The sequence below is a fragment of the Hemitrygon akajei genome, chromosome 14 (genome assembly GCF_048418815.1).
Source record: "Hemitrygon akajei chromosome 14, sHemAka1.3, whole genome shotgun sequence".
NCBI classification, from domain to species: Eukaryota; Metazoa; Chordata; class Chondrichthyes; order Myliobatiformes; family Dasyatidae; genus Hemitrygon; species Hemitrygon akajei.
In genome coordinates, this window is record NC_133137.1 from 78628217 (window position 1) to 78640920 (window position 12704).

At 44.5% G+C, this 12704-nt stretch overlaps 1 protein-coding gene across 3 annotated transcripts in view; it reads right to left on the reverse strand.

Moving 5' to 3' along the window:
* The window catches only part of mapk12a (mitogen-activated protein kinase 12a), a 122118-nt gene that overhangs the window by 22857 nt on the left and 86557 nt on the right, over positions 1-12704 (reverse strand). For all 3 annotated transcript variants that reach the window (XM_073066411.1, XM_073066410.1, XM_073066412.1), the window contains 2 exons: positions 9901-9979; positions 5116-5289 (listed from right to left, as the gene is read on the reverse strand). In XM_073066411.1, the coding sequence (XP_072922512.1) occupies positions 5116-5289; positions 9901-9979 (253 nt within the window). The remainder of the gene's footprint in view (positions 1-5115; positions 5290-9900; positions 9980-12704) is intronic.

Below are 12704 nucleotides of genomic sequence, written 5' to 3' on the forward strand. Positions count from 1 at the left end.
ATGCAGCACGATAGCATTCTGGTTAGTGAGATGCTATTACAGCTCGGGGCATCGGAGTTTGGAGTTTAATCCTGGCGTCTTCGTGGAATACATGGGTTTTCTCTGAGTGCTCTGGTTTCCTCCTACAGTCCAAAGATGTACCGGGTTACATAGTGAGAGCCTATCCTCACTACTACACCCCCACGACAGCTATAACAACCATATGGAACCAGTAAGTCATAAATCCAGCAGTAAATTTAGTGAAGAGTTCATTAACCAGATTAATCGGGGTGTTAGAAGTTGCTGAGTGATGTAGCTCAGAGGTTCAGAGGGGTCTATTCTGCACTGTATCTCTAAATAAAACATTTTGCCCCATAAAATAATCCTCATGTAACTACTTTCTGTGTCATATGATGTAGGTGATCATTGTTCTTTTCAAATATTTCTACAGAAGTGGTTTCCCATTGCCTTCTGAGGCAGTGTCTTTATAAGGAGGGGGGATAGTAAGCAGGCGCTACACCTTAACCAAGGGTGACCTGCAGGCCAGTGGAGTGAAGGAGCACCTTGCACCTCCTTTGTTATCCACCCTGCCACCCGGAATCGATACACCTCATAATTTTATAAACTTCAGCCCCTCAGCCCCCACTGCTTCAGAGAAAAGCACATAGAGCAGGGTGCATGAAGTTTTCATGAATCTGCTTTCCAATGGATTGGGTATTTTGTTTGAATTTATTTCTTTAAGACAGATTTTCTCAGAGTAACTTTAATTACGAGCATGCTGGAGAAGTGTTAATTGCAAGTACAGAGGAAGAACTACAAAACTTAATTGATATGGTTGTTGAAGAAAGTGCAAAAATGGGTCTATCTATCTACAGTATTGCAAAAGACAGAATATATGGTGATATCCAAAAAGAAGGAGAATCCTATCTGCAGGCTGAGAATAAACAGGAAGACATAAAACAAGTACAGAACTTTTGCTACTTAGGAAGCTGGGTGACATCAGATGGCAGGTGCGACATGGACATCAAAAGAAGAATAGGGATGGCAAAAGACACCTTTACGAGAATGAAGAGTGTACTGACCAACACTAAACGAGTCATGACAGCCCACCTTAGAGCACTGAAATGTTACGTTTATCCAGTTATGTCATATGGCTCAGAATGTTGGACAATATCTAGGGAATCGAAGCAGCAGAGATGTGGTTTTTGAGGAGGATGCAAAGAATATCATGGACGAAACGAATATCTAACGAGGATGTCCTGAACAGAGCAAGGACAAAAAGAGAAATAATGTATGAGATCATGAAAAGGCAACGTAACTTTATCAGACATGTGATTAGGAAAGGGGAGTTAGAATGCACGGTAATTATGGGAAAGATTGAAGGGAAGAAAGCAGGAGGAAGGCAAAGACAAATGACGATGGAGACAGCAGCCGGAGAACTGGAAATGAATACCAATGAATTGATCCACTTGACCCGAGACGGGAGTGTGTGGGCCACGGCAGTCAAAGCTCAGACTGGGCATGGCACCCGATGATAACGATGACTGGAGAAGCGAATGAGCATGGGTGGACCCCTGGTGTCCCAGCTGCTCTTTAAATAGAACGCACAGTGCTAACAAACCATTTATCACACCAAATCTCCGCAGGTGATTATGCTTCACACATTTTTCCTGCCACCGTGCTCATTAACACTCTATTTTTTCTTCTTTCATGTTTAATTAGTTTCCCCTTAAGTGCAGCTGTGTCTTCACTTCAGCTCTAGTTTTATATCCTCTCGACTTTCCGGTTAATGAACTCTTCACTAAATTTACTGCTGGCTTTCTGACTGACTGGTTCCTTAAGGTTGTCAAAGGGGTGGATAGGGGTGGGCAATGGAGACAAGCTCCCACTACCTAGTAAATGCTTCCAATAGCAAGCATCACAAACAGCCTCCGACAACCAAGTCCAGCTCCTGGCCTTCACGTGTGGCTTAGCTACTAAGCCTGGCGGAACCATTTTTACTGACAGAAGAAGGCGCAAAGGCTTCTTAAAGCCAGTTGCTTCGGGCAGATGGGGCTCATCAGCCGTGGTTGGCAGCTCACCTCTGAGAAGGAAGTCTCTGGTCTCAAACCTCCTCTGTCTTGCAACTATACCCACTCATGGGGAAGGCTTCGTGAGTAAACTCCAAGGAAAAATCCAGAGCTGGAGTCCCTAAGGCAATCCTATGTTGAGTTCAGTGCATGCGAGCTTGATTTCAACTTTTGTAAGTTTGGATAGTAGGGGATATGGAGGGCAATGGTCCCAGCGCAGGTTGATGGGAGTGGGCAGTTTAAGTGACTCGGCATGGACTAGATGGGCCAAGTGGCCTGTTTCTGCGCTGTACTTTTCGATGACTCTAATTTCTTGCAGGTGGAAATGTCTTCTAATTTTCTATCCTAACAAATCACTTCATCAGAGAAAATCTGCAGATGCTGGAAATCAAAGCAATACACATGAAATGCTGGAGGAACTCAGCAGGCCAGGCAGCACCTATGGAAAAGAGAAAACAGTGGACATTTTGGGCCAAGACCATTCATCAGGACTGGGGGAAAAAAGGATGAGAATTCAAAGTAAGAAGGTAGGGGGAGGGGAGGAAGAAGTACAAGGTTGTAGGTGATAGGTGTAACTGGGAGAGGTGGGGGGGTGAAGTAAAGAGCTGGGAAGTCGATTGGTGAAAGAGAATCAGGGCAGGAGAAGTGGGAATCTGATAGGAGAGGATAGAAGGCCGTGGAAGAAAGGAAAGGGGAGGAGCAGATGTGATGGGCAGGTAAGGAGATAAGGTGAGACAGGAATATGGAAATGGGGAATGTTGAAGGGGGGGCAATTACTGGAAGTTCAAGAAATTGATGTTCATGCCATCAGGTTGGAGGCTACCCAGACGGATTATAAAGTGTTGCTCCTCCAACCTGAGTGTGGCCTCATCGTGACAGTAGAGGAGGCCATGGACCAACATGTCAGAATGGGAATGGGAAGTGGAATTGAAATGAGTGGCCACTGAGAGATCCCGCTTTTTCTGGCGGACAGGTCGTAAGTGCTCGGCGAAATGATCTCCCTATCTATGTCATGTCTCACTGGTATACAGGAGGCCGCACCAGGAGCACCGGATACTGTAGATGACCCCAAACTCACAGGTGAAGTGTTGACTCAGCTGGAAGGACTGTTCAGGGCCCTGAACGGCAGTGAGGGAGGAGGTGTAGGGACAGGTGTAACACTAGCTCTGCTTGCAAGGATAAGTGCCAGGAAAGATATCACCGAGGGAGGGATGAATGGACAAGGAAGTCATATAAGGAGCGATCACTGCGGAAAGCAGGAAGTGGGGGGTCGGGAGGGGAAGATGTGCTTGGGGGTGGGATGCTGTTGGAGATGGCAGAAGTTACGGAGAATTATGTGCTGGGGTGTGGAAGCTGGTGGGGTGGTCCTCTCTTTACTGACAGCTCTACTGTCTCGCTTTATCCTTTCTACCATTTTCCTGCACCTTTCCCATGGCCTCTATTTCGTTTTATAAGATAGAAACAGCACCTGCCCACAATGATGACCAACATTCTAAACAAATCTAAGGTAACTGTGTCTGATTTTCAATGACCCCCCCCCCTCTCAAGAAGTGAACCAACATACTCACTTTACATTCTGGACTATGAACCTTTTCTTCAAAAAAAATACTGATTTTTCTCACAAGTGCACCAAACAAAGGAATCCAATCACAGATTAAACAAAATTTGCCTTTTCTTTAAAAAGTCTTGAATATCGTAACGATTCATTCATGGCATTTGCGGAAAAAGAGCTTAGAAATCCACCTTCATTCAGCAGTAAGAAGAGCAGGAATAGTGGCTAAGCATTCTGATGTGCTACTGAGATTTGATTCCACTAACTTCATTGGAGACTAATTTTGGAAGCAGAGTAGAATGCGTAGTTAATTTTATTCAGCTTCTTTACTGCTACTGAGCAATCCTCTACGCAATAGGTAAAGAAAAAATGCAGGAGAGGCCGATAAAAGAAGAGGGGAGACATTGAAATAGTTTGTATCTGCAGCGTGGAAGGACGTGAGAGAGCTTGTCTGAGAATGCTGGCTGCAAAAGATAGCTATTCCAAACCCACTTTTGATTCTGGTCCCGAAGGATTAGAGGGAAGATGAGGAAAAATATTTTCAACCAGAGGAGAGTGGCATCTGGAACGTTCTGCCTGAAATAGTGTTAGCTTATATGTTTAGCGAAACAGCATGGATTAGGCCCTTCCTGCCCCAGCAACCCCCCGACAAATCCAATGAACCCTCACCTAATCACGGGGTAATTTACAACAACCAATTAATCTACCCAATACGTCTTTGGACTGTGGGCGGAAACTGGAGAGCACGGGGAAACCCACACATTCCACGGGCAAGATGTACAGAGACTACTTACAGGCATCACCGGAATTGTACTCCGGAACGCCCTGATAATGTCGCGTTCACCGCTCTGCTGCCCTGGCATCTTTAGCGATAGAAACTCAAATCCTGGATGTGCACTTGAAGAACCATAGATGAGGTGCTGAAAGGGGGAGTTTAATGTGAAGCTTTCTTTCTGACTGGCACAAGCATGACGGGCCAAATAGCCTCTTTCTATGCCGTACAGTACTGTGCAAAAGTCTTAGGCACAGGTAAGAAAAATTCTGTAAAGCAAAGATGCTTTCAAAAATAATGAGAAGTTTCTAAATATCAAAAAAATTATAACGAGCAGTAAACAGTAAAAAATCTAAATCAAATCTATATTTTATGTGACCACCCTTTGCCTTTGAAACTGATTCAATTCTCTTAGGTACACTATCATGCAGTTTTATAAGAAAATTGGCTGGTAGGATGTTCTAGGCATCTTGGAGAACTTGCCACAGTTCTGCAGACTTTGGCTGTCTCGCTTGTTTCAGTCTCTCCAGGTAATCCCAGACAGACTCGATGATGTTGAGATCAGGGCTCTGTGGAGGCCATACCATCTGAAACCATATAAAAAGTCTAGGGTGCCTAAGACTTTTGCACAGTTCCGTATGCTATAAAATTTGTCAGATCTGCACCACATACAAGTTCCTGTCAGTGGCACCCACAACCTGGCAGAGATTTTTAAAAAAAGATAATTGAATAAGTGTTCTTACATTTCCATTCTTCGATGGTGAGGTCTACGTTATCAAAGCTATTGTCATATACTTTTGCCACTGTTTCCTCCTCGGGATCTCGGTACTGCTCGAAGTACGGGTGAGCCAAAGCCTCTGCAGCCGTTATCCGTTTCTCAGCATCAAGCACGAGCATCATTTCCAAAAGGTTTACGGCTGTTTTCGGGAAAGAATAAAATCAGCAGCAATTTATAAAACAAAGTGAATCCTGAAGCTGGGAGAACGCTGTGCATCAGACACATAAATAAACCAATACCGTAGGTGTATCTGGAGTATTGCACACAGTTCTGGTCGCCCCACTATAGGAGGGATGTGCAGAAGAGATTTACCAGCATACTGCCTGGTTTAGAGGGCATGTGCTATCACGAGAGGCTGGATAAATTTGGGTCGTTTTCTCTAGAGTGGCAGAGGCTGAGGGGAGATCTGATAGAGGTTTATAAGATAATGGGAGGCAGAGACAGAGTAGACACTGGTATCTTTTTCCCAGAGTACAAATGTCTAATACCAGAGGGCATGCATTGAAGGTGAGAGGGGTAGGACCAAATGGTCTCCGTCTATGTTGTATGGTATAAAATTTGTCAGACCCCCCGCACCAGAGGTGGGCAGCACGTCAGTGTCATCCACAACCTGGCACAGGTCTTTTTTCAATAATTTTCATTCAATTGTTAGAATTGGACATTCACCTCACATAGGGCACATGTTACATGTAACAGATCACTGGTGTAGGCCATCAGTTGAGTTATTTTTAGAGAAACACAGACAATTTATAAGTGAACAGGTATTGATTTTATTTCTAATTGCACATTAACTCTCTCACTTCCACCAGCAAGCAATGCGCTCCATCCTGTTAGTGAGAGATGCAACTGGATAGGGAGCTCACAGACGTGAGGAGCTCTCCTCTATGCATGGCCCTGGGCACAGCTGCCTTGGATGTGATCAGGCAAACATTGAGGAATTTAGGGCAGTTTTGCATCGTGGCATTTTGCAAGAATTTCCCCTCCTCTCTAGCCCTTTGGCAAAGCAACTGTGGAATTCAGTACATCATTTGATCTGTTTGTAACCACATATCTGGTTTACACTTGTTCAGTCAAATTCCAATCCTATTTACATGACAATTCTTATCTCAGTACAGCAGGGACAAACATACAGAATACACGTCAGGACAAGAAGACCTGAGTTAAATAGGCTAGGACTTTATTCCCAAGAACAGAGTAGATTTGATTGAGGTATACAAGAGGGTGGTGAGGGTATGGAATGAGTTGCCAGCGGAAGTGATGGATGCAGGTTTGATTTCAACACTTAAGGCAAATTTGGATAGGTACATGGATGGGAGGGGTACGGAGAGCTAGGGCCTGGGTGCTGGTCAACGGGATTAGGCAGAATAATAGTTTGGTACGAACTAGATGGGCTGAAAGGCCTGTTTATGTGTGGACTAGAACTCTATGACCCCTAATTAAAGAGGCTGGTTTTAAAAATAAAAATAAAGGAATTGAGATTGGATACCAATCTCCTAGACATTGTCTCCAGGAACAGGAGAAGCTTCAATTTCCAAGTACCCTGTTACAAATTCAATATCCAGAGTACAAAGTCAAAACTAATTGCATCCCATTTCATTGACAGGATCGACGTAAGCGATCATGGTCTTTGACCATCATTGTTCTTGACAAATTTTTCAACAAAAGTCATTAGCCTTTTCTGTCTTCTGGGCAGTGTCTTTACAAGACAGGTGACCCCAGCCATTATCAATACCCTTCAAAGACTGTCCACCAAGTGTCAGTGGTCACATAACCAGGTGATATGCACCTGGATATATGACCATCCACCTCCAGCTCCCATGGTTTCAGGTGACCCTGATCCGGAGTGGGGGAGGGCGGTCCTACACCTTGCCCCAGGGTGACCTGCAGGCCAGCAGAGGGAAAGAGTGCCTTACACCTCCCGAGGGAGAGACGCATCTCCACCCCTCCACATCATTGATAGGATAGAGCAGCAAAATCAAACATTTTGCTCTGAACAGCCCAATATATGATCACAAGTAGAAAACATTTGTTAGAAACTGGATTGCATAAAGTCGTATTTAGTGCGTTTCATGATTCATCTTCGATGAAAAATGATCCAGCAAGGAAAATCATGGACAATGTGAGATCCACAATTTGCTTACTACTCCACCATACACAAGAGGCACGAATACATACAAACAAATGCAATGGTGACTGTTAGGGTTAATGTTAGGGTTAATTCGAGACCGCCATTACAGGTCAGGAGTGGCTCACGTAATATTAGGAGACCGGAATGCGAGGGAGGGGGGAAGCGAAACTGGGGATTCCGCTACACCGAAACTACCAGTGTCACGCGATTCAGTAAACAAAAGAAACAGGTAACTCGTGAGTGTATGGCATCGGGCCAATAAGATGGACACAAGTGCCCGATATTACCTAATATGTAGCGGGGGGTTGTGCTGGGGGGAAAAGGGGTATAAATAAGAGCAGATTGTAAGGGGAAGTCGGAACGCGCCTTCTCCAGCGACTCCGTGGATTCGCTGTGCCAGTTACGAATTCTGCAATAAACCCAAGTTTTGTAATATTCCGGTGTTGGTTGTCTCTCTTCCTAAACGAACACAGGGCAGAATTTCAAGCCTAACAGTGACCAAAGACCATAAGATACAGGAGAAGAATCAGGCCATTTGGCCCATCGTGTCTGCTCCACGATTTCATCATGGCTGATCTAATTTTCCCTCGCAGCCCTAATCTCCTGCCTGCTCCCCATATCCCTTCATGCCCTGACTAATCAAGAATCTATCAACATCTGCCTTAAGTATACATAAATATTTGGCCTCCACAGCTGCCTGGAGTAAAGAATTGCACAGGTTCACCACTAAAGAAATTCCTCCTCATCTTCACTCAAAAAAAACATCTTTCTATTCTGAGGCTGTGTCCTCTGGTCTTAGACTCTCCCACCATTGAAGCCTTCCTCTCCACATCTACTCTATCAAAGCCTTTCATTTGATAGGTTTCAATTAAGTCACCCCTCATTCTTCAGAATTCTAGTGAATACAGGCCCAGAGCCATCAAACACTCTTCATACGACAAGCCATTCAATCCTGGAATCATTTTCGTGAACCTCCTTTGACCCCTCTCCAGTTTCAGCATATCCTTTCTAAGATAAGAGGCCCAAAACTGTTTGCAATACTCCGAGTGAGGCCTCACCAGTGCTTTATAAAGTTTCAACATTACATCCTTGCTTTTATATTCTAGTCCTCTTGTAATAATACTTACAGATGTTCACATGGACCATTCAAGCAGAAAGATGAAATTACGACATACTTGAGAATTCATGGGGCACCACGGCAGTGTAGTGGTTAGCGCAACGCTATTACAGCTTGGTGCACCAGAGTGTGGAGTTCAATCCCAGCATCCTCCATAAGGAATCTGTGTGTCCTCCCCGTGGAATACATGGGTTTTCTCCAGGTGCTCTGGTTTCCTCCCACAGTCCAAAGACACACCGGTTAATAGGTCATTGTAAATAGTTCCGAGTTTAGGATAGGATTAAATTGGGGTTTGCTGGACAGCACAGCTCAAAGGGCTGGAAGGGCCTATTTTGCACTTTATCACTACATAAATAATTGTTTTAACTGTTTCTTAAAGGGTGTCCAGTACTAACCCACTTCTCCCTTGCATCCCCTAATGTTCTCTGGCCGCCTCATGGCTGCACACCCCACAAGCACTGAACTGCCACATGCTCTTTTTCTTTTGGCCAACAATCCCCAGCAACTGGCCCCTGACTACTTTCATCCATTCTGCATGTTACCCCCAATCCCCCCTTACCGTCGATTGATCCCTGGTAACTTTCATTCTACTCTACAGCTGTCAAATACTTAAATTGCCAAAGCACAGAAAGCTCTGGGGTTCCTTAAGGTTATTGTAGCTGGGTGGGAGGGTGGGGACAAGCTCCTACTACCCATTAAATGCTCCCAATGGTGTGCGTCTCAAATCGCCTCTGACAACCAAGTCCAGCTCCTCGCCTTCACGTGTGGCCTGACGGAACCATTTCTACTGACAGGAGAAGGGGCAAAGGGCAAAGGCAGGTTACTGGTGCTTTAAAACCGGTCGCCAAGGGCAGACAGGGCTTGTCAGTCCTGGCTGGCAGCTCGTCTAGGAGACGGAAAACTCTGATCTCAAACCTCCGCTGCCTTGCAGCTATTCCTACTCATGGGGAAGGCTTCAAGAGCAAACCACGTGGAAAAATCCAGACCGGAGTCCCTAAGGCAGTTCATTGCAGACTGGCAATTCCTGCAATGCCGTTGGTGCCAGACTGTGTCGGTCTCTGCCGTTCCTTTGGACTCGTCAGCTGTGTGGAGAGAGGGAGCCTGCTGCACGGGCAACAGCTTGCTCTCCATATCGCACTGCCCTGACTTGCCTATCACATGGACAGCTGGGACGCAACATCCTCGATAGACCCTGACTAGTGGAGGGCCTCAGAAGGCTCTGGACAAATTGAGAGTAAATGTGATATGTAGATAGGTACGATGTTCAGGGAGACCGTGTTGGCTGAAGTACCAGCAGCTCTCTGACTTCATGTCCTCAGCCCACTTCTCCTTTATCATCCTTGCTTACCCCCTAAAACTGGCTTTACCCAGCAACAAACACAGGAAAGAATCTTTGGGCATCCCTCAATTAAAAATTTGCTGCTTCGGTGCTCACGATTCATTAATATGCTGTGACAGACACTACTTCACTCCCAGGCAATTGACTTATGAAAGGTGTTTCTTACCCACTTGATTTACATTTGCAAACACTGCTTTAAAATCTTTCTTTGGGACCCTCGGCAAGCTTTTGATGTAATTTTTAGCCTGCAGAGAACAAAAATAGAAAATCATCATTGTTTGGTTCAACGCATCCAATTCATTGGTAGAATTTTAATAGTTACCCAAGACTCCCAAATACATTTGTTTCATTAGTAAACAATGTCAGCTTCTTAATTATATTTAACCCAAGGTAATTTTATAATTAGGTACATAATTATCTGCATTGGGCAGAAAGCTTCTGGGGAGAGATTGCACAAGCTAGACTGGAGTTCAGAGAAGTGTGAGCTGACTTGATTGAAATGTAAAGATCGCAAGGGAACTTGACAGGCTGGCGAAGGAAAGGATGCCTCCTTTTTTGTGAGAATCCAGAATTGGGTTTCACTGTGTGAAAAATAAGGGGTCACCCATTTATGGTCAAGATGAGATAATTTTTTTGTTCAGAGGTCATGCGGAACTCAAAGCACGGTGAGAAAAGAGACTTTGAACATTTTTGAGGCAGACACTGATTCTTGACGGGAAAAGGAGGAAAGGTTACCAGCGATAGATAGGAATGCAGAGCTAAAGGTACAATTACATCAGTATGTAAATGGTGATACAAGCTTGAGGAGCTGTATTGCCTGCCTCTGCACCTGGTTTGTATGTTACTATGTACATTCCTTCTTTTGTTACTTCTAGACTTGCCTATTCCATGACTGAACGTCCATCTTCCACCCCACTGTATTTGTCAATGTGGAACACAGAGAGAGTTTGTAAATCTGGCAGGAGCAAAGGATGTGCCCCCTTCCCCTTTTCCCAACCATAACTCCTCCCTCCCTGCCCCCTTCTCAATCTCAGTCTGCAATAGAGATCCATATCAGAATCAGGTTTATCATCACTCACATATATCATGATTTTTTTTCTTTTACAGCACAGTACAGTGCAATACATAAAATCACTACTGTGCTTAGGCACCCTAGCTAGTCTCTCTCTCTCTCTCTCTCTCTCTCTATCTCTCTCTCTCTATTTAAGACTTTTGCACAGTGCTGCAGATAGCTATCTTTACATTTTGAAAGTAGGCAAAATCATCATGGTTTCCATACTTACTGCTCTGGAACTGATAGAACCCCTTCAATTAAGTCTACATAATCAGAATTTACCATGGTATAGAGTCCCCTAACAATGAAGCCATAATTCAATTCTGCTCAATTCTTTTAATTAGTTTTCAGGGCCATGAATCTGGCTTAAAACTACATTTGCAAATCAGTTTCCTTGATGCAGAATCCCAAAATGCACAGGAAAGTGACCTACACAGAAAGACCTCAATTTTGCAGTCTTTAAATATCAACTAAAAATATCTTATGGTGTCCAGCAGCTGATTAAACTAAAAATAATAGTTATCATTATCGTTATGTGCTGTGTTGTATGACATGGGCGTTCACTATCTATCCATGACCACGATTGTTCTTGCCAAAGTTTTAGATAATAGACAATAAATGCAGAAGTAGACCATTCGGCCCTTCGAGCCTGCACCGCCATTTTGAGATCATGGCTGATTATCTACTATCAATACCCGGTTCCTGCCTTGTCCCCATATCCCTTGATTCCCCTATCCATAAGATACCTATCTAGCTCCTTCTTGAAAGCATCCAGAGAATTGGCCTCCACTGCCTTCCGAGGCAGTGCATTCCAGACCCCCACAACTCTCTGGGAGAAGAAGTTTTTCCTTAACTCTGTCCTAAATGACCTACCCCTTATTCTCAAACCATGCCTTCTGGTACTGGACTCTCCCAGCATCTGGAACATATTTCCTGCCTCTATCTTGTCCAATCCCTTAATAATCTTATATGTTTCAATCAGATCCCCTCTCAATCTCCTTAATTCCAGCGTGTACAAGCCCAGTCTCTCTAACCTCTCTGCGTAAGACAGTCCTGACATCCCAGGAATTAACCTTGTGAATCTACGCTGCACTTCCTCTACAGCCAGGATGTCCTTCCTTAACCCTGGAGGCCAAAACTGTACACAATACTCCAGGTGAAGTCTCACCAGGGCTCTGTACAAATGCATGAGGATTTCCTTGCTCTTGTACTCAATTCCCTTTGTAATAAAGGTCAACATTCCATTAGCCTTCTTCACTGCCTGCTGCACTTGCTCATTCACCTTCAGTGACTGATGAACAAGGACTCCTAGATCTCTTTGTATTTTTCCCTTACCTAACTCTACACCGTTCAAATAATAATCTGCCTTCCTGTTCTTACTCCCAAAGTGGATAACCTCACACTTATTCACATTAAACGTCATCTGCCAAGTATCTGCCCACTCACCCAGCCTATCCGTCACCCTGAATTCTCCTAACATCCTCATCACATGTCACACTGCCACCCAGCTTAGTATCATCAGCAAACTTGCTGATGTTATTCTCAATGCCTTCATCTAAATCGTTGACGTAAATTGTAAATAGCTGTGGTCCCAATACCAAGCCCTGCGGCACCCCACTAGTCACCACCTGCCATTCCGAGAAACACCCATTCACCACTACCCTGTGCTTTCTATCTGCCAACCAGTTTTCTATCCATGTCAATGTCTTCCCCCCCAATGCCATGAGCTTTGATTTTACCCACCAATCTCCTATGTGGGACCTTATCAAATGCCTTCTGAAAATCGAGGTACACTACATCCACTGGATCTCCCCCGTCTAACTTCCTGGTTACAACCATTTCTACAGAAGTGGTTTGCCATTGCCTTCTGGGCAGTGTCTTTACAAGATGGGTCACCCCAGCCATTATCAATACTC